General features: G+C 40.9%; 1 protein-coding gene across 4 annotated transcripts in view; it reads left to right on the forward strand.

Annotated features, from left to right (window-relative positions):
• The window catches only part of NOL4 (nucleolar protein 4), a 196,619-nt gene extending 176,751 nt beyond the window's left edge, over nucleotides 1-19,868 (forward strand). For 3 of the 4 annotated variants that reach the window (XM_072851280.1, XM_072851281.1, XM_072851282.1), the window contains 2 exons: nucleotides 9,083-9,263; nucleotides 19,675-19,868. In XM_072851280.1, coding sequence (XP_072707381.1) covers nucleotides 9,083-9,263; nucleotides 19,675-19,868 — 375 coding nt within the window. Of the gene's footprint in view, nucleotides 1-9,082; nucleotides 9,264-13,327; nucleotides 13,409-19,674 lie in introns of all 4 variants that reach the window. The other variant, XM_072851279.1, reaches the window with a different exon arrangement.
• The last annotated feature ends 3,138 nt before the right edge of the window (nucleotides 19,869-23,006 follow it).

The raw sequence follows: 23,006 nt of genomic DNA on the forward strand, positions 1-23,006 counted from the left end.
GCTAACTTAACATTTTGATAGACACTACACTCTTCAAGTTCCCACATCAGCATTGGCCTTACAGGGAGTTTAGATGCCTAACTGGATTCTGTATTACACCTGATTTAGCTCAATTAGACTACATCAATATTTCCTCACCATCTAAAAAATTGTATTTATCATTTTTATCTAAAATATGAAAACCATTTTGATACTGGACTTCATAGCAAAATCATGATTCTGGCAGTAACATGTTCAATACAGTTGCATCTGCATGCTAGGAGCACTTTTTCATATAATGTTACATCTATGCCAGAAAATTCTATGCTGAGACAGATGTGCTCTCCATGTAATGGTGAGATAATAGACAGAAGCAAGGAGGGTGGGATACAGGGTATGCACTACTGGGTCACAGACAAGGGAAAGGCAGCAATCTCTGGGTGTTAAAGAAGGGGACACTGTTCAGACCCTGCAATGGGAACCAAGAATCCCATGGCTCATCTTCCTTTAAACGCCCTGCTCTGTGCAGATGGTGATGGCTGCTTACCCGGGCAGCTGCCTCTGCTCAGGAGCTGGAAAACTCTAAGCTGAAATTGATGTATCTCCATGTAGTGATGGGGTGATAGACTCACAGCTAAAGCATGAATGTTCAGCTTAGCTGGAATACCCAGCTCCAACTGAGCTGCAGATTGAGTAGTATGTCACACAAGAACAGGCTTTCTCATTTTTTTACATATTTAAGTAAGTAAAAGTAAATAAAATAATGCAGTGACAGTGATAGAGAAAAACATGGTCTAGATCTGGTTACAGAGGGTGGGAAATAGAAAGCTGTGCAGTCCCCCAGCTGTTCCTTACAAGAGGAGAAATAGTGTGCATGCCCGAGGACAGTAATTATGGCCCTCTTGATTTCACTGCTAAGTCCACCCTTGAATTATCAAAACACTTCCCAATCTAAAGAATATTGGTCATGAGTTCTCTGATTATTTGAACTTGACTTCATGTTTTATTTTAGCCAGTTTGCTCAAATTAGTAGTTCTGGGGAAAACCTCAGGGGTCTTTCTGCTGGTGGTGCGTAGACCTCATCCATAATTCTAGTGCCTTATCCTCTGATGAAGACCTGGAATGCTGTTTATGAAGGACAGCTAAACTTAAAGGGGAAGGAATCTGTCCAGAGATGCAATTATTCTTTAAATCTATCTGTCCTGATGATTTTGGACAACAGGTTATGGGACTGTCAATGGATGCATCATTTTAAAGAATACTGTGACTAGCCTGAGAGGCAGAGAAATACCCAAGTATATATATATATATATATAAAATATAGATATCTGTCTTGGAAAGTTATCAGAGAATAACTTTGCCCCTCAAATAAAATATATCTGTGGTATGTTTTAAATATTTTCCTAAACAGATGATACAGATTCTAGGAATTCAATTTTCAGGTTTCAGCTATGAGCCTGGTGTGATGAGTTGAAATCTCAGGTAGATGTTAATTTTGGATTAATTATCCCTCAATATAGGGACTGGGAATTTTGTAGAACTTTATTCAAAATAGTTTTGAGGTATGAAAGCACAATGCAGCATGGCAAACAGGTCAAACGAATTAACTTCTCTGTGCACAAATGCATCAGGGAACATGTAGCAAATGCTTGGCTTTTCTCATTGTGAGTACTGAAACTCTGCTGACTTCAGCTGAAAAGCTGGCTTTTGCTCATTGCGTTGTAAGAGAAATAAGGCTTTCTGGGGAATGTAGTATCTTTTATTAGATCAGCTTTTGGGCACCTAAGTTCTTCTCCTGGTCTAGGAAAAGGTATTACCTTTTTCTACAAACCTTACCTTGCCTCCATGCTTAGATCACAGCTGTAAGTGCACTTCCTACAATAATGAAAGATGTTGTCCTTTTAAAGGACTATAAATATTCAGTACTTTCAATATGAAGGTCAGCCAATGCAAAGGACTACTTTGAAGCTTCATTTGGATTTCAAACTCAGTGAATTATGCAGACCTATTTCATTTTGTTCAGGCCTCCCTAGTCTTGAACAGGTTTTATTTAGTGAGTAGTAATTCCAACACAAACCTTAGCAACTGGAAAGGGGAGAAAGAATGTGCAATGGAAACCAAAACTGAAGTGAAAACTCACATCCATCATTTGCAGAAATACCGTTCCACCATTGCTAAGCACACTGAGTCAACAGCCTTATTGCAGTGTTAAAGGAAAATTTAGCCTACTGTGATGTGCCAAAATAATGTTTAGCTGTCTAGGCTTCCAGGATATTGGTCATAAAATTAAAAGCTGGGTCAAACACTAGAGAATTAATTTAATGTAATTAAAGCTAATAAAAGATCCAGTGTTCTGTCAGAACAATGTGTGTCATCCAAGCAGTTGGTAGTATCATCACTTATCAAGATTACCTGACACTTCCCATTATAATACTAGGTATGCAGTTTGGTGATAACTTCATGACCTTCAGCCCTCAAGCATTACATTTACTGTTCTGTATGTCTTCCAACTGTTGAAGTCTTTCAGAGAAAACTTCAGCCGTTTTCAAGAATGAGGAAAATTTTGTCCTTTAAGGGTATTTTGATCCTTAAATGTATTGACCATTCCTTAAAAAAAAAAAGGCTCTGTGTTTGGTCTTGACAATATAGTGGTGTCATTTTTGCCAAGGATGTGACACTGGATGCACATGCTTACACAGTCAAAACATTTTAGTTGCTAAATTCCCACATTATTCAAATTTCAGTGGGTGTGACTAGGAACCTGATCTCAATGCAGAAAGGAGGGGAAGAATGTTGGGGCTGCGAACCATGGCAGGAGCAAAGATAACAAAGGATGAAGGGAAAGTGAGATTATGAGATGGGACTGGATGAGGAAGTGAGTAGCTGAGGCTGGCGATGTGAAGGAAACTGGTCAGGATGAATTAAAGAACTAGTGGTGAAAGAGGATCAGATATTACTAGCAAAAGTAATGTGGATTTAAAACAGGAGCTGCCCTGGCTAATTGTGGAACCTGGCTTTGCTCCCTGTGGGACAGGATTTTGGGGATTAGGAGACAGGAGTCTGAGAAGGGAGAGAAAATCTCAGATGGGACCATCAGTGAATGTGACACTGATTAAATACAAATTAGGAAACAAAAGGGCTTGAGTTGCTGAAGCTGCTCAGGTATCGGGCATCAAGAGACTTGTTTGGAAAGGAGAGACTAGGAATTGCTAGGCAAGAAGACTCAACTGAGATGGAGGGTAGAAGATGAAACTGGAGAAGCAAGGAAGATGGGCTGAAGAGTCAGGAATTTCGAAGAAACTGTGAAATAAGTTTGAAGAGACGGAGCACAAGGTATACATGATGAGGTCACGGGCAGGGAAAAGGCAGTGATCTCTAGGTGTCTAAGAAGGGCCATCTTCTGGGCCCTGCAATGGGATCCAGGAATCCTGTGGCTCATCCTCCTTTAAACACCTTGCTCCATGCAGACAGTGATGGTCACTTACCCCGGCAGCCTCTTCTCTGTGCAAGAGCTGAGATGGGCAGAGAGATCCCGGCCCCGCAGCCCTCTGCAGATTCAACAGGGTGCCCCATGATGGAACTTCTGAGTTTCTTCCCATTATTTTAAAAATTAAGTTAGACAAAGAGAAGCCTGTTATGTTGTTACGGTTGCAGAACTCAAGCACTTTACATATTAGGTAATGCTACCTTAAGGTTGCCTTTGTTGCCAGAATCTCACCATCTGAAAAGCAGTGATAAAAGTCCTATCTAACAGGAGTATTGTGAGGATTAATTGGGTATGCTTTGAAAAGTGCTACATGGTTTTATCATGTGTTTCTATTTATTTTACTTTTAATTCAAAAATCATAGAAATAAATTGGTGGGTTCCAAATGGGAAAAATATATGAAGCATTATCTCCTTTCTTCTAACGCCATACTACAAGCTATTGAGGCTAGAAAAAAATTGAAAGCACATGAAAGCATGTTCTGTTTTTTCATGTGAATGAATTTTTTTTCCTTTGCTGAAAAAATGGAAGACCATATGCAAATATTGGGTCCCTGGCTTGCCTATCTGTTTGAAGGCTAATCTGCATTTGAGTTTTCCTAACCTCAAAGTGGTATTGTAAGAGAAGTGTTTATTAACAAGAACAACAAGCAATCTACATTTTTCAGTTTAACATATTAAAAAAGAAAGTCTCAAGAATCATGAGGCAAAAATGTGTTTGCCTTTTTGTCTCTTTTCTAACTGAGTGGGAAAAAATCACCTTGACATAGGGGCAGTTAAAAGCTGGCATTCTCAGCGTTATTAATTTGTCAGTCTGGTACACACTACATTTCATGAAAGCAATAGTTAAATGCATGTCGCCATCTTTGCCATTTATGGAACATTACCATTTATATTTATGTTGCAGAAGTTTTGTTAGCTTTATGGTCAGCTAGCATTGTCCATGTGAGTTGTTCTGCATACACACTCCCTTTTGGGATTTACATTTACATGGTAGCAATGCCTATTGCTAACAGTGGAGCCAAGGCAGTAGTACTCCTCTCTCTTAATGGGAATACACAGAATTTCTGACACTTGTGTATATATGGGATCAAAACTCAATGTAGCACAGATTTGCCAGGCCTTTTTATTTTAACAGGCTATGACTTTTTTGTATTATTTTGGTGGCCATGAAGGAGATGGGGAACAGAAAGGAGCAATGGCATTGTTAGAGTTGCTTCCATGAAGGACAGACTTTTTGGAAAGAAATGTGTATGCTGTGCCTCTGCTGGCATGGGGAACAGGAGGCTGGGACACTGCTGGTGAGCCTCACTCTTTGCACCACAGTCGTGACATTCTGCACTAGCATCTGTGTTGCTGTGAATGGTATTTCCTTTTAAACTATTCATTAGCCGCTCAGAATATGAGTCAGAGCAGAGCAGGGTTTCTTCAATATACATGTTATGCAATAGTTCATGAAATCTTTTCTTAGTATGTACTGTCCTTACAGGGTTACTTAATTGCTTCCATGATTAAAAAGAAAATAAAATAAATTGCATCTATCTGCTCTTTTAAGGAAAAAATTGTGTTCTCCTAGTACAGACCTGGACATAAAACTGAGACATAGATATCTCTGATATATACCAAGTTGAGGATCACAGTATGTACTTCATGCTTCCACTTTTTCAAGTGAACAGATAACTTCTTATTTTAGCATGCTTTTGTACCTAAAAGGTATTTTGCCATTTCTGTGATTTCCATCATTTTCCAGATGATATGTTCAAATTATGATATGCTTGAATTACTTCTCCTCCAAAATAAATTCAGAAGAGAAATATTGTTAGAAGAATGACTTATTTCCATTGCCATATACAAAATGAAGATGGTATAAGTCAAATTCTGGATGGACAGATGTTTTATCCACATCTTGTTCATACTGCTTATTAAAGGTAAATTATAAACAGTTTTAAAATGGTTAGTTAGTACTTCACAGGTTTTATAAATTTGTTATGAATTACAACACTGTGTGTTTCAGGTAGTTAGGTCAAACATATTAATAAATGGTTAGTTAATTGTTACTGATTATTATTAAATCAAAAAACTTTTAAAAATAACATTTTAAATAAATTATTAAGCCTTTCCACTGTAAACATGGGGAAAACAAGAAGTGCTGAATGACTAACACAGAGTAAAAAAATCTCAGTTCTGGAACAACACTATGTTTGTTTAATTTCTACATTAGTTTAAAAGCAAAGGCAGTTAAGATGAAAAGAAAGAAGAGAATGAATCTGTGCAGAATAAATCTCAGGTTTACGAAAGTGAATATGATATTCATGTTCTCTCTCCCCAAGAAAAAGAGAGTCTGGCTTCTTTATCCTGGGTGTGGCTGCAAGGAAAAAGGACACAGTTTTGCCTTTTGAAGTACAAAACATTTCTGAAAAATGCTTAAATCCCAGGGGAGTGTATGAGAGGTAACACCTAACCCCCTGGGACCAGGCTAATGGTCCATAATCGTACCAGTAGGGCTGACACCTGAGCCTGCTCAGAAAATGCTCGCCAAAAATCCTGCCCTGCTGCTGCATTTAGTCGTCCTGAAGCACTGCGCTAAGCACGTAGATGAGGCCCAGATTTCAGACCTGAAATGTATGGCAACTTATTCATCATTTAGGTACAGCTGATTGATCTGCTCCTTAAAACTATATGTAATATTTAGAGGAAGCCACCTTTTGTATAGTGGCCGAGAGATTAGAGCTCGTACACAGAACCAGAAGTCCTGGGCTCAGCATCCTCCTCAACCCCTTTCACCCCTCCGAGGAGTGCGTTCCCCACCAGGACACGCCTGGGCTCCACCTCAAGCCCCAGCCCGTGGCATGCCACGGTGTTGCACAGGGCTGCGATCAGTCCGATACAAAGATCCCCCTTTGTCATTGCAGCCCCAGCCTTGGAGTCCCAACCTCAGAGCAGCTTGTGAGTTTTGTGTTAGGGCGTAGCTGGAAGGGAGCAGGGCTGGAAGCCTCCCAGGGCAGCACTTCTCTGAAACGGAACTGAGTCATGCTCCCTTTTTGTTTGCTATCTTTGTAGCCCTATGAATTGTGCATTTCTTTCCACACAGTGGCACAGCTCCAGCTAGGACTCCCACTGCAGTTTTGCTTTGAGCCTGGTTGCTAGGAGATGGCAGCTCTGAGTTCAGGTCGCCTCCTCACCACAGCTAGCAAAGGCCTCGCATCCCAAATTTTCCGCCTCTTCACCGTGTATTGCAACAAGGAGCCAGAACTCGGGTCTCCCACTTCTTGGCCATGTGCTCTAACACGTGGGCTGGTATGCATCAAGGTGCACCGAGCGCCCTTGCTGTGCCCTCCGGCCAGGCTCTGCTCGCTGTGCTCTGCTAGAAGCTCAGTGCATCATCTCTGCAAGCAACTCACTGTTAGGTTTTCAGTGCACTGACTAGTGGGGCTCTGGAGGATGTGTAAATTCAGGGACAACAAATTTGTGGGTTCCAGACAGTCAGCATAAGGAGACAGGCCCTGAGGTACTCTGCTCAGCTATAGGAGTTAGTCCCCTTTGCACTGCACCCCTTGAAAACAGTCCAGTCCTTGATAAATTTGCAGAGGATCCCTTACTGATCTTCATGAGAATAAAGTGAGGCTCTGAGTGAGTCTATGGCAGGAAGTATCATCCAGTTTTAGACATAAGGATACAGAACATCTCAGCCTTGAGAGCGTTAAAGATTTGGACGATGCGTTAAGCTTTGTTGCCAAGATAGAACTTTACTGTATAGCTTATGAATATTTTCTCAGAGAAAATAATACATTTTCTCTTATAAGAGACAGCGATGACCTTTGGAGATAGAAGGTAAATGATATTAAAGTTGGATTCAAGGCAAAAATACATTGCAATTTTGGCCCTTTGTTTAAGCCTATTATTACTTAAGAAAATGCATAGGAGACCAGTTTGGCCAACTCTCTTAAAAATCCAGAGCTTTGCCTCAGCTCATATTAGTGCCCAAGAAGGCCCCATTGTGATTGTTTATGGAATTAATTATCTGATCATTCAGTGTTCTGTATTAAATATTAAAATTTCTGTTAATAATATATATACCTTCTCCTGAGTCATCTCAGTTGTGCCCAAGTCTCATTCATCAATAAATATCTACAAGACAGGGATATCTTCATCTCAGAAAAGTTGGTAGTGTCTTATTTGAGAGGTGGAACCGACGACTGCTCCTAATGCAAACGGGAAAGCTGCTTTAGAACCCTTTTTGCTTCAACACAGAGACTGGACACTATTTGAACTAGTTGATCTCTCTGTGCTGGTATATACATTCTTATTTTTAAGTAAACACTGTAAAAAAGGTTTGAGATATTTTATGGCATTCTTAATAAGTTTGGTATATTTAGCAACCATAAAAGGGTTCTGCAGAAGAGAGAGGCATAAAACGGACAAAATCTTACACACAGAGGAGATCATTCTAACAGATCATTTTTCAATTAACTACTCTGGAAAGGTCTGCAAACATTCTCACCTCTGTTTCTTTAAGTAGTGATCTTCCATAGATCCATTTTATTTGAAATCACTGAAATATATTTTCATTAGATAAGAGTGTAAAATCAGGCCCATAAAAAAAAGTCTACAACTTAAAAGAAACAAAGAAAAAGTTCAAAGACATTTGCAGACTAAATCAGAAACTCTGGCACTCAGGTCCCTGTGGTGGGCTGAGCAGTCACACACTGATAGTTTTCCTTGTTTCCAACTACTAAAACACATTAAATCTTCTCTTAATGCTTTTCTTTTTTCACCTGTGTCATTACTAAAGTTGCCACAGGGACATTCTGTGATCATGAGTGGAAGTGAGGTGCTCTAAGCAGTAGCTACGGTAAGTGCAGATGGGGAAAAATACACTTTCACCTGAAACATGATCTCCTTTAGGGGAAAATTGGAGGGCCATTGTGCTAAATCCTGTTAAATATTATGCAAGCATCTAAGAGGCAAACAGGGAACATTGAGGGGAACTCATGGTGTGCAAACAGTCACTGCTCATACACAGATAACAAATGCTTTCAAGTCACGTTTGTAGAGGCATCTTTAACCACTTGGCCCTTGTGTGGATGGACACTCACTCAGCCCTCTGCAAACATGGGAAATGCTGTTTTACTCCATTCCTCTATTCCTTCTGTCATTTCTGAGGCTGATACATCAAAAGAAGTCGTTGGTGCATTCTGTATTGGTTTGTCTTATCGAGAAAGATATGATTCTCTGGCTCAGAAGAGTCACTCCTGTGGTCAGAAAGTAACGGCTTTTTTTCTGTCCTTTCCCATGCTATTTCTGGACAGAGCTGGGTTTTGCAGGAGACTGTGAGCTCTTCAGGGTGAGAGGATGCATCTTCTCCTTTGAGAAACAGTATGGTTGGCTTGTGGAGCACAGATAAATTAATATTCTCAGATTTGTAGGAAACCTGTATTCTTGCTTATTTCCATTGTTTCTTTCCAGCTGATATTTGGTCAATCAGAAACACATCTGTGCTTGTTTAACATGCATTATACTTTTCTGAAAGCAATAGATGTGGAGTCTTAACAATGGAAGAGACCCTCTCGCGCAAGGTAAAGTGTAACAATAATTCAAAACCTTTCCGTGTTTTTGCAGGACGAGGCTGCTCCAGCTGACAAGCAGTACAAGCAGGAGCCAGCCCAGGTCACTTACTCAACATCAGCTGTTTCCAGCACACAGGAGGTGTTGTACATCAATGGCAATGGGACCTACAGTTACCATAGTTACAGAGGGCTCGGAGGTGGGCTGCTAAATCTCAACGATGCTTCTAGCAGTGGTGAGTTTCCTTACAAAATGTGCCTCTGTGTATATGTGCTCATGTGTACGTTTCCCATCCTGTACAGAAAGCTAGTCCAAGGGGTTCAATATCCGTAGGCTATTATCAGATAATGAGCAGGAAAACAGTCCTGCAAACAGCTACTGCTGGGCAAAATATCTGCTCACTGCATGCTAGTCTCCTTTCAGTTTCAAGGGACTAATTCACAACAGGGCGAGACTGAACCTGAAGTCTGTAACAAAGCTGAGTAAAAAAATGGCAGGTTAGATCTTCAGTTGATTTGCATGACTTTTTGAGGACCTACCCTGTCATTATTGTCCTCTCTCATACTGATCACAAAATGAGGCCATTAGTATCTTTGTGGCTGGAGTTTGAAAACACTGAACTCCGTATTTTATAACACAAATTAATTGACCTACATTTCTCACATGGTCTCTCTAGCTACTTTAATTTACTGCAGATAAGGATCTGACATACCAAGTGTTAAGTGAGAAATCAGCATATCCATCTATACTCTAAACTAAAAATGATGCATGTAATTATGTGTCACCATGAGGTTGTATGCCCCTCTGAAAAAAACAGTGGTGTCATTTTTTTAGACAGCATTCCTTTCTTCTTACATTAGCAAGCTTTTGTAACAAACAAATGTAAGCGAATGGTATTATTTGTTTGAAATAGTCCCCCATATTGATTTCGTACAAATTCAGAGCAAAGGAAAAGGTTAGCCCATTCTGATAACAAGGGTATTGTCTGTCTGCCAGAGAAAAGTGATTACTCTGGAAGCCTGAGGGTCTTTTGCCTCCAAGAACGGTATTTAAAAAATGTCTCAGAAGACAGAGAAATCCCTGGGTTTTGTCCTGGCTGATCCCTCTCTGGCTGAGGAGAGTGCTGCTTCAGGTACATGGGCTGACTTAGGCGAGATGGTAATTGTTCAGCTACAGCCTCTATATTCAACATGCTAAGCAATTTTCAAAACGCTATCAGGGCTGCAGCCTGCAAGGAGTTATTGGTATGTGGTGTCCTGGTGACCCTCAGTCATGTCTGCTTCCTCACTCCCCACCCCCAAAATCCGCAAAGGTCTGTGAATGATTTGCATTAAGTTTTCAAAAGGCTTTAAAAAGATAATATTTTAGTTGTCAAAAGTCTTTGACTTAAGGAGTGAATGATGATTACAATTGTTTCCATATGCATGAAAAACACATCTGAGGTACTGAATATGGTCTCTGATCAAATATTTTCATAAGATTAAGACAGGCTGTGGAAATCTGGTTTCTTGGGAAAATGCACAAGAACTTTAAAATTGTCTTTTACATTGTGGCCAGAGAAAATCTGAGCCAGTTCCCACTGAAAACAGTTGGCATTTGCTCTTTCACCCAACTAAGAGTAGGATTAAACTCCCCATGTGTTATTTGTCAGCAGAAGCCATCAGAATTGTCCTATTTTACATAATCTTAAACTGTGAGGAATCACAACTGTTTTCTGTACTTGTTCTTCCCTTCAAACCTCTTGTAATAGGATACATTTTCATAACTCTAATTTTTCAGTGAATTGTGGGATTTAGGCAAAAGTATTCTATGTCACTTCAGCATGCAATTTTAAAAAATGAGGTACAAATTCAACATCATAAATTAGTGTTGCTTTCTGATTCGAAGCAACATTTTCTTTGTACCTTTAACGTAGAGGACTCCAGTGTTTTTTCACGATTAAAGCTCAAGATGGGTTTTGCAGGACAAACAGTGGTTATTCAGGAACTACCAGATGCTACACAGCTCATGCAGCTAGGGAACTGTGCAGTGCACTGCATTTCCCTGTGTAGCATCGCTGGGGTGAAGGGACCAGTGAATGCTTACAGTTTGCATACTGACATAGGCTCAAATATTTCTTCTTCCTTGCCTTTCCTTACTTGCACAGGAAAATTTTGTCTGTATGTCATCTTACTTTGGAAGACCATTGTACCTCTCCCAGATGGTTGTGCATAGTTGGAGCGTTGTGCAAAGGTGTCCATCTTCTCCACAGGGATCCTACTGGATCCAAAGCACGTAAGCTCCATGAACCAAAAGTCTGTGTGCCAGCACTTGGAAACCAGTTGTTGATGCTAACAATCTCACTGGCTGCTGATTTGTGACCCTGCCATTTCAGGAAGATCATTAGGAAAGTTGTGGAAAGGCAACTCCATCAATTTCTTAGTTTCATTGACACAAAAGGAATCAGTAGCCTAATTATCTCTTGGCTGTTGAGGGTAAAGTGCTCTGGCTCCATTAGCTGGTTTCCCTACAGGAGAAATGGGAGGACTTGGAGGCAAGTTCTTTGGGATCTGTCAGTCCTCTCTGAAATGTCCATGGATATTTGCTTTTTCATTTGTAGACTAAGAGGAATGGAAGGAGTTGCAGTTGAGAGGGGTAACCATTGCCCTCCTGACAGACCTCACAGGACAGTTGTTTGCAGTCATTATTCTGTTTCAAGGACTCTTGTTCCAAACGTATGCAAGGCTGTTATGATGGTTAATGAGTTCCCCCTCAGGAGAACAGGATATTTGCTTGCAAATTGTTCTCAGGACCTAAGAAGTAATTTAAGAATGCATTTCATTTTCAATTAAGTAACCCATCAAATGTTCTTGTCACATTTACAGATGTTCTCCTAGTGTAAAAATAAATATAAACCTCAGTCAGGATATATGTAGAAACAGATACGGTCTGTTTTTGTGTATCTGCTAAAACAGAAAAAAGGAGAAGTTGCAAAAGCTACTTGCTTGAACTCACTGCTTGAACACTTATTTCTGGACCTTCCCCCACAGTAATATCATGACTATGTCCAATTAGCTCTCCTGTCTAGTAGTCCAACTGATGCATGTGTTTTGTATGCTGTGACTCATTTAATTTGGTTATTTCCTCCCCTATAAAGTTCATCCCTACTCTGATCCCATCTTACAGACTTAGCTATCTGCTCACCCAACTGTTTGGTGGCTCTGGCTCAGGGACCTCTCTGTGGCTGCTGTTGCAGTGCTTCCCTCCCCAGCCTGTCCTTCCACATGGCTAATTACAGAACCATAATTAGCTCCTTACACAACTGTATGGGGTGAGCCTTCATGCAACTGCTCCATATGAGCAAGCAGAACGCAACAGCTTGTACAGTGACCCTGCTTTATAGTGGGCAGGAAAAAAGCACAGCAGGAAAAGACTTGGGCTTACAGCACCAAGGTCTCTTTTTCTCCTGCTTTTAAACCTTTTAGGTCAAGCCAGCTCGGCTGGAAAGCTTCACCCCATCACCAAGCAATCTGTGGGTTGACAGAGCCTCTGTCAGCCTGCACATGGGCTGGGGAGAAGCCTTTGGGCACGTTGTCCTTGATTGTTGTAGATGTTAAACTGCTCTTTGAGAAGGGTGGATTTCCACGGCTCTCTTTTTTAAGGCTAATGCACTTCCTGCTACAGAACTGAATGGAGAATCTCCAAGGTGGGGTAGTCCAGTGGGAGTAAACGAAATTTGCTTGCCAGCTCCCAGCCAGCCACAAAGGCTTCAGCTGGCCCTGCTCCATCACACCTGGACTGAGCTTGGAGGGATGCCCAGCTTGAGGGCAGGAGGGTGAGGACAGGAAACAGGCTGCTCTGTTGGGAGCAAAATCTCTTGCTGCCGCCAGAAGCTGTTGAAGTCCCTGCATGCTGCCTGAGCCTCTCCTGACAGAGTGGGATCGCCCCGTCTCCCCACGTGTTTCTGTCCAGTGGGTCACCGTCCGCCCTCTGCCGATGACTGTCAGCTGTCAGCACTCTCTGAAGCCAGGACGGGCTTGTCGGAGCCTTGCTCTCCACAGCCACTTCCTTTCCTGAAGTCCATTCTCCTTAGGAGATGTAGAGAGTGTTTCTGCTGCCATTGCTGGGTTTCCTGGAGGTGATTTGGGGCTGTTTCTTCTGCATAGTTGCCTGGTTTTCTAGGCAGAAATGTCAGTCATTTCCCTTTGTATGTGTAAAAAGAGAGGGTGTTTCAGACTCGATGGCAGACTGGCCATGCAGAACATGCCCTCGTGTCATGGTAAGACAAAGCAGCTGTTGTGTCTCTGTTTCTCTACACAGATCTGCAGCCTACCTCCACCACAGCCACAACTCAGCACTGCATCCCAGGCACCACAAACGTCCAGTCCCCTTCCAGCTCAGGTGAGTCTCCCGCCGAGTCTGAATATGTTCACACTGCAAGCAAACCCTGAACCTTGGCAGGCTTCTGTTTCAGCCTCCTCTCCCACAGGCGGGCCTGCAGACCATGACCAACGGCCCCATGGTCCAGCCGGTAGCTGCCGAACTCCCACCACACCGCTCACCTCTCCCTGCTGCTCCCTTCCAGAGGCCCAGAAGGGCTGTGCTCTCCCAGCTGTTCCCCACTTTAGCCAGGCCTCTTACCCACATGCAAATCAGCCTTCTGCCTCCTGGTCCTTCAGGCAGTGCAGCCCTGCTGAAGATGATGGAGTAGCTGGGGGAAGCTCCCAGAGCGGATGCTGCTGAGCCCCAGCAATCAGCATGGCCGTGCTGCCCTCGGGCAGGGAGAGGAGGGCTGAGCACTCTTGTCCACTTTTGCATGTGACAATAGGGAGGATGCCTCATTTCCGCACCTTCAAATTTGGTGAAGTTGTAACCTTCTGTAAAATCTTGGCATTTGCATGATCAGTAGAGGCTTCTTGACAATAAACTAGGAAAAAAAAAGTCCAGCTGAGAATATGCAGTATGTAGCTAATTCTTAAAGTGCTGACTGGGTTACCCACAGCATGGCTGGCCATGATGTAGGGGTTGAATGGGATTTTTGCTGTGGTTGCTCTCTCCAGCTCTTCTTTATACCTCTACTCTTGCACAGTCTCCTGTGTTCTCAGTGCTACCCTGATGACATCGAAGTGGGGAGAGAGAGGAAAGACAAAACAGCTTGTCTCTAACACAGCTGGAGCCTGGGGCATGAAGAGACACAGAACAAGAGTAATAGTTAGGAACCTGGGAGAGTGTGGTTAGTCCCATTTAAAAAACGCAAAATGTGGGGTTGGAAGAAGTTAAATGGTTTGACCTATGTTGTGGCAAAGGTGGGAACTTCTTGCTGGGAAATGCTGTCTGAATTCTATATTAGGATCCTCCCCGCATTCCTCTTCCCCCTTCCTCCTCCTCTTCAAATTATTGGATACATGGCATATGCAAGTGTTAGTCTGCTCCCACCATAGGAATGGAGATGGAATGTCTGTGGATATATTGGGCAGTATCCTACTTCTCTACCTTTCCACAAAGCTCAGGAGACAGCCATTAAGGCAAGACAGGTGTATGCCACGTAATTAATCTCCTATGGCAGATAAGAAACGTTACTGGAGGACCTCACATAATCATTTCATCACAAACCAGTGTGTTTGCTGATTGTCAAAAATGCATGACATTCAGTGGCTATACGCATTTTCACATCTCTTTCCTCAGGCAACACAGCAGTTTTTTCTGCTGTCTAAACTAGCTGAAGGTATGTTTTCCAGAGGGAAAGGTGTAGAAGGGAGAAAGAAGCTTAAAAGGTCCAATTCATTAGTCCCTGTTTTCTTGATCTGAGATCTCCTGGTACTTGAAACAATAGTTTTAGGCACATCTGCTCTCTGTTTGAAGGCAGGAGGAAAAGAAACATTGACAGATGCATAATATCACAATAAAACATTCTTGCAATAATAAATACATCTGATTTGGAAAAAGTAGCATACTTTGATAGTTGTTTCTATGTAGTTTTATTGGAGTATATGAGAATCTAGTACATACTTCTAAAGCCACTCGTGGGGAAAAAAACGGAGAGGAGAATAGGTGCAATAGAAAAGATACACAAGAGAGATTTCAAAGCATGGGCAAATGTATTTTTCTATAAGTAAGTGCCACTGCTTTTTACATCTTCATGGATGAAAAAGGTTGCTTAACTACTAGTGAAAATGTAGAGGCATAGATGCATAAGCACATAGAGCTTTTTAAAATTATTTTTGTTATTCTAAATTATTATCTGCAATAGTGATAACCATTTTGAGAGTCATTGACACATTTATTATTCTTTCAGTAGCTGTTAATTATAAGATTGGTAGCTACCCAGTGACAGCATACAATTCTTAAGGGATTTTTGCTGAGACAGTTGATAGTGTCTAAGCAATCAATAACAGCACATCTACATCTGACCCATATTGTGGAATTTGATATAAATCATCTTGCTAATGAGTAGTGCATGAGGCAATAACTAGTTCCATTTAAGTCTTGCAATTTACAGAAAAGCCATTTGTCCCATAGTGTATTTAATGGCAGATATTCCTAGCAGCTAATTTGATAAATGATTGTCTAGCACATGAAGAGTGGGTTTTCAGAGTCCTCATATTCAGCTTGATGTGGTTCCAACAAGAACAATTTCACGTCACAGGGGAAGTTAGGTCTCTGTAACTGGACTGAGGTGGTAAATCAAAAATATTCCTGTGTTAAAGTGTCAATCAGGTGGCCTTGGCAAGAGACAGAGGAACAATGCTTCAGTCTTCTGAAACAGTAGAAAAGAAAGGATCTGTCTCAGCAATTTGTTTAACCCACTGCTTAAGAGAATGTTGTGCTGTTATAAAAACATGGGAGGTGACAATTGTGAGTTATAATAGTAGGCACTAAGAGAAATCAATAAATAAAAATAAGTATCCTGTCTTCATCTCTGCAATATATGCTTAATCTTTGCTTGCACACACAGATATTGTGGAACCTGATAATGCTTGCAATCAAGATTTTTAATTGTCTTGAAGTACTCCAGGATAGGAAGCAGTATGCTAAAATGTGCAGTAACACCTTGGAGGAATCTGACACTGCAAAAATTCATTGCAAAAATATTCAGATTTCCCTCCGTATAAGGATACACTTCCTTGTTCCTGTGAAGACTGGCAGCTTAATAAGTAATGTTAAGTCTACTAGGGAAATAGTTCTATTTAAAGTAAGGATAGTTATTAAAAGAAATGGTGGTGAAGCTGTTCAGCTTTCTCCAGATTTAGTCATCTGTAGTGATGGCTTCTGGAGATAGAGGTACATGAAGTGTCCACCTTCACCAGCTATTTTAAGCCTTCAGAATATCTGTGATTTATTTTCCTGGTTAAAGAAATGTGGTGGATATTTGCGAGTAAGATTTAGGTTCCCGTGTTTCAATAGCTGATTTGCATAAAATTACACAGGAAAAATCTACGCTATAAGAATAAGATGCATTTATTCCTTATTTTCTGAACAACCAGGTATGACTGATGAAGCTACAGATAAGTTATAGCATTTTTAGCATATAGCAGCCTGGACAACCTTTAAGAATCAGTAATACTGCCAGTGACTGTCTATCATAGCTATTAAAAGCTGAGACCAGTATAATACATCCTGGGGCTAGTCTCTGAGTGAGGCATTCTCCCAGATATAAAGCTTGGGCTGTCACAGGCAAGCTTTGGAGGTGAGGTGTAGGGGTCATATAATTAAAAGAAATAAAATCCTTATCCCCACATCAAGCGTGGCTTGTTCTCTTTCTGTTCAGCTCTCTGCCAGCACATGCAGCTTCCCTTCCTGAAAAGGCACGGGTATACTCACTGTCCTGAAACCATAGCCATGAACACTTTTCTGTCTGTGTGGATTTCTTTGCTTTTTTGCTTAGGGGGCTTTTCTTTAAGGGAAAGGAGGACAGCACTGTGACTTGTTAAGTACAAGGCAGGAGTTGGGGAGTGAAGTAAAATCCTATTTTCCTGGTATATAGAAATAAAAAAAATCAAGTAGTTTGAAGTAGCTGGGGTAAGTTAAAATCTGAGATTTCTTATTTTCTTTGTATACAAGAACTCTGTATACAACAGAAGACTCCCAGACCAAGAGGAGTTCTGGGTCCTGATGGTTCCTGATGCAGACTGCAGATTTGCACTTGCACAAAGCTTTATTTCCAGGACCTTCAGGGACTCAAAGATAGGTATTCTGAAGAGTTAAAAAACTTTCCTCATGATAGTTAATCCGGACATGTAGGAATACAGGGCCAGATCTTCAGTTTGTGTAAATCACTGTGACCCTATAGACTTGTGAGGAGTTACACTGATTTATGCATGCTGGACATCTGGTCTTCTCCTAGTTTTCCTTTCAGAGCAGTGCTTTTACTTTGTGTCATCAATTTTTGTAAGGAAAACCTCAGAGATGTAAGCAAGCACATTTCTATGTATTTTCTACTTATGAGTGAAATAAACTTAATACCCTATTCAGTCACTTAAAAATCTGGATTGCCAATGAGAAAAGCCCTTCAGTTTTGTTTCCGAAAAAGACGTGCTCTGCTGCAGAAGCTCTGTTCTGCCATATATTGTGTGTGTGCTTTTGGCTGTGACATGAATAAGAGTCAAGGAAAGAACATAAAAGTTAAAGTAGGTTCATATGGAGCACAATGCCCTCAATATGTCAGTGGTAGCTCTTTCACTACTGCCTCAATAAATATAGAAGTCTTTAATGGCTTCTTACAACCATTCAGTCCAGCTGGCTTTATGATTTGTATACCCTTCTTCTCTGTGCTGGGTTAAGATTTTACTTAGAAATATCCTCTGAGCTTCTTCACACTGTGATCGTTTCCCTGCAGCGTGCGGTCACACTGAAACAAATTCACTGAGCTAATTGTCCTTTTATTTATCCTTTGTACACTAGAAGTCATTTAAAAGTCAGTTCATTTATGCTGGTGTAAAACTGGATAATACAGTTGTAAGGCTAAGTAGTTGCGTAGTAGGAAATAAGATCTAATAGGACCCTTTCTGTTTGAGCAGTTTCTTTTCATAGTCCCAGCTCTGCTTTCATTCACTCAAGGGGAGATTTTCATTAACTTCAGTGAGTGCGGGGACATGGCAATCTCCACATTCTTTGTGGTCTCAGCCATATCTCTGCATAAACATAAAAGAAAGAAAAATAAGTAAGGTTTATGACCAGATCTTCAGCTTCTGGAAATCAGTACATCTCTTTCCAGTAGTGGTTAAGATAGCAAGTCTGTTCTTGAATCTTGTGATTCTGGTGGGATTATTTAGGACAACCTGCAGAGTATGAATTGGTGTGTTCTGTATTCTACAGTTCGATATGCTAAATTTTAAAATTATTCCAGTCTTTTTAGGAAGCAAGGTCCATCCAGGGAGCCAATGCTGAGAAAGCCTTGGCATTGACATACATTGTCCAGATGAAATTGAACAGTGACATTTTTCTCATAGGAAAGCAAGATACATTGCTTTGAATAACTTGATCCCAATTTCCAGGAGACTATTGAGATCAAGCTAGTCTGATCTTCTGCCTGCTAGAAGTTTAGATTTGCTACACTGTCAAAATGAATCAGCAGTATTTTTCCAGATTTGCACATAATAAACTGCTTGATAGGTATACTTGCCATCTGTATCCTTCTATGTTTAAAAAGTCCTCAGTCCAATTCTATCTGTCCAAATTTACACTCCAGGAAGAAAAAGATGTATTGTGTTAAGTGGAAAACACAAACGTCTCATCAAAGCACCATACATCTTAGCTGTTTAATAATTATGGTCAAACGACCAGGGAAATTCCACACAAAGCCGAACTTCATGCTGGCAGATGGTTTTGCCGATCATGGTAACCTGGAGACTGCCCTCAGGAGTGCTGTCTTCTGCATGCAGCATATGTGGTCTTGAGCATATTCTTTCATCAAAAGTGCTAAGCATATTGGTATAAGCTGCCAATGCAACATGGTGATTGCTGCAGATTCTCTTGTCAGTGTTCAGGCCTTACAAGATCCTTGCGATATATTGCCAGCTGTATGCAGCCCCCACAGAGGATAGTGTACTCCTCACTGTAGCAGCCAGATTGTCACCAGCCTAATCTCATTCATGACCAGCTATTTATATAAGTGATCACATGGCGTCAGGGCTAGTCAAGTGAATGACCATTTATCTACGTCTGTAAGGGATTCCCAATCTGGCCACATGCTCATTGAAGCATAAAACATGAAAATAGATATCTAGAGGACATAAGTTTGATATTTTGTGATAAAAACTGCAAGTGTGCAGATTGCCATGAAGGCTATGGTGGCAGCTGGAGCTGGGGGAGGCACAGGAGATGAACCTTCTGCCTGCTCACCAGCGTCAGATCCCAGGGCAGTGTGTTGGGGTGCAAGTGGCTTACACTGTTGGGATACCCCCCAGAGGCTAATTTTCTGCTGGCAGTGGACTTGCCCCTCGTGTTACGTAGGTAGAACTTAAAGGGTGTCTGTCATCTCTAAATATAAATCGCTGTGGTTCCTGTCAAGGCAACTGGTAACTGAACAGTTATTGCTTGTTTCTGCTACTTCTCCCTGGCACTCAGCTGAGAGCAGATTTTGCTACTCTGCATTTGTAGCTACAAACCTGTGAAATGTCTCTGGCAGCGGATCTGAAGCTTCTTTTCTTTTCCTTTGTTATCTGCAGGTCCAACAGATCTCAGTATGAAGAGGCAGTTAGCAACCAGCTCTGGATCCTCCAGTAGTTCAAGCTCTAGACCCCAGCTGAGTCCAACTGAAATAAATGCAGTGAGGCAGCTTGTGGCAGGGTATCGAGAATCAGCTGCATTTTTATTACGTTCTGCAGACGAACTGGAAAACCTTATTTTGCAGCAGAACTGAGTCATGTGACCTTCACACTGGCCTGGTCTTATCTCAGAATTTCCACTAATGACATTTTGATTTCCCAGAGCACACACTTCAGTTACTGCACAGTCTTTTAGGAGAGTTAATTACCATAATGCCACACTGTTCTTGATCCATAAAGTGATGTGTTAAGGTGCTTCAAGTGAACTTCGACCTCTGGTATTTCCGAGGTACTTTACTGTGTCCAGCCTATTGCTTTTGTTTTAGTGTGTCAGCATAAATATCGAAAAAGTGGCTAGAAATTAACTCGTTCTAACAAGTGGAGGAAACAGAAGATGCTGTGATGGTTTAAAAAAAAAATGGTTCAAGATCCAAGTGCAATATTAGTGGAATGTGATACTGACTCATTGGACTTAAAGCTGCAGTATATGGCAAAACGTTGCCAAATGTCCTGTTGCTACAGGGCACCATTGCAATTAAAAGGATCTTGTATTTTAAAAAAATGTAATTTTTATAAAAAACAAAACAAAAGATTTTTGTTTTCATTCAAGATTTTTCATTTTTACTTTGGTAAACTTTTTCACTGGTCCTGAAAATGTTTTGAGGAGCTATTGTAAGTCCCCCCTTCCTTTCTTGAACCCCTGACTCTGCCCTTCTCCCCAACTTCATAGTCTTTCTACAACGAGTAACTCTTGATGCTGGATAATTCTTCCCCCGTGTACTGTAAATTGTCATCTATGGAACACCTTCCAAAGGAAGCATGCATTTCCTGCATTCATGCCATTCTCAACTCCATTCTGTAATATATTGCAGCTTTATTAGCAATTAATAAAGAGTTGAGGGTTTTTTAAAAAAGACATATCATCGAGAAAAAAAAAAAAAGATTAATTGATTTCTTACGGTGAGCTCATCTAACTCCATGATCACTGCTGCTGTCCTATACAAGTCCCTCTAGTTGTGATTGGATGTAGATGATGAATGTTAAGAGGTTGCAAGTGACAATCTGAAAATTTGCACTCTTGTGTGTATTTATTTTGTTTTCCTTAATTTAAACAAAATTCTTACGGAGGAAGGTCATTGACACTTCTGGTATGATTTGTATAATTCCCAGGCCTAGCTAAAACCTGTACAAAACTGTAAATGGATGCAGCTGCAACTATAATAAAACTCTTGTCTCCCCTCCCCCACTCTTCCCAACCCCTCTATTTCTTATTTTATAATATTGATTACACATTAATGGTGTTTTCTTTGTGCACTATGGCAGGCTTATTTTTAAGTATATAGAAGAAAGTACTTTAGTTTATGCTTACTGTACTATCTGTTCTGTTGTTTAGCTTTTGTTGAATAACAAGTTTCTTGTGCATTCCTAAATTTGCCTTATTTCATGTACAAAATTTTATGTAATTCCATTTTTGACAATGAGTTTAAGGCATCAGTGATATTTTATATCTACTTGTTACATATAGTTTTCCAAGTAATGACTGTGATTGTGACCAGGTAATGTGCACTTTTTCTTGTAACTGTGGACATTGCTATGCTTTTTTTTCTCTAGTGTTTCTAGAATTACTGTTGCTTACAGTTATGTAAAAGAAAAAGAACTTTTGTGATACTGTTGGTGAATATTAATGTGAAAAAGCCTATGAAATATGAGTATTTTGGAGGTACATAGATACACAAACATCTCTAAGTTGTGGACTGATGTTCACGTATTTAAACGAGAATTCAAAACCTGAGGGCTGGAATCATTTCCTCTGTTTTGTTTGGGTAAATAAACAGATTTCTGTGTTTAAATACATGATTGTGAAACATTATAACATTTAAATTGACATAGCATTTAAAGCTATAAATATTATTCTCTTTAAACAGGAACAAGGGACATCCAGTCCAATTCCTGCAGACACCCAAACCTCATTTCTCAAAATTATTGAGTAAATCCAGTAGGCTGATCTAGCTGGAGCTTTGTTTTAATGAATAATTTCATCAATAAGAGTAGAAGCGGGTGGGCCATAAATCATGAAATACGAGTCGCTAGCATTTCATAATTTTAAGTTGGCTGGAGGCAACACCATTTTGCCACTCTACATTTATTCTTAAAAAAGTATTGGGTATCTTTTTAAAGGCACTTATTCTTGGATATGAGAATATTGTTGCAAATTCTTACTAGTTGCTACCCATCACTTGAGAGATGCATTTGCTCCTAACATCTTCTCACCATGCCTGTGAAAACCTATAGCTTGTCTGTACCATAGCTGTGTGGTTCCCCCAGCTTTTGTCTCACCAGACATCCAAAAGTCTATTTAGGAACCAAGTGCCTCTTTCTTCTCTTCCACTTTCAAATGTCTACAGCTTCTTCTTTCTCTTGCATGCCAGGAGGGGATGAAGCAGGTACCTTGTGCCAGGTTACTACCTTGTCCTCATCCAAAGAAAAGCTCTGGCATACATTTTCCACAGAGAAGAAGAGTGACAACTATGCCTAGCTTTCAAAGTTTCCTTAGTGCCATTTTGCAGGGCAGTGTGCCTCAAACTGCCAACTAAGCAGCAACCAGCAGTTTGTCTAAGAGGCTGTTTGCCAGCCAGGAATGCTTCTCAGCTGGGAAGCCTCACTGCTTTTCAAGCTGTCTTGCTAAATCCAGATAAGGACAAGAGGCTAGAGGATGAGGAGGTAAGAGATTTACTTCAGTGTTCTACCCTCTGACTCCTCTTTGCTCTCCCCCAGTTACTCCTTTTCTTGAGGGAGAAGTAGGAAAGTTGGGGGTCACCATAAGACCTTCAAGGCCTACGGCTAGTCTCCCCTTTTGCCTGCTCCACCCCCAGCCTACTTTGGTCGTTCTCCAAGTATGTCTTCTACAGCACACACATCCTTGTCTTCTGGCTGCCTTCTCTGAAAGCTTTAGGGCCGTCTTAAATTATAGGAGCAATTGATGTCCTTCTCTAAAGGCTCATACAGATACTTAGCTTTCAGTCCTCAAGTGGTTTATCTGTGCCAAATTCCAGGAGACTGATGGGGTTTTTACTCTATAGCTGTTTCCACCTCTAAGTATTGGGTTTATTCATCTCTTCTTTGGAACAATCATAGATTCAACTATAGTTTTAATGGCCTCTTCTTCCAAGAGGGTACTGAAATTCAGACCCATCCTGTGAAGGCGAGACCATAAATCTCAGTCCAGTTTTGTG

The sequence above is a fragment of the Ciconia boyciana genome, chromosome 2, assembly GCF_034638445.1.
Source record: "Ciconia boyciana chromosome 2, ASM3463844v1, whole genome shotgun sequence".
Lineage (NCBI taxonomy): Eukaryota > Metazoa > Chordata > Aves > Ciconiiformes > Ciconiidae > Ciconia > Ciconia boyciana.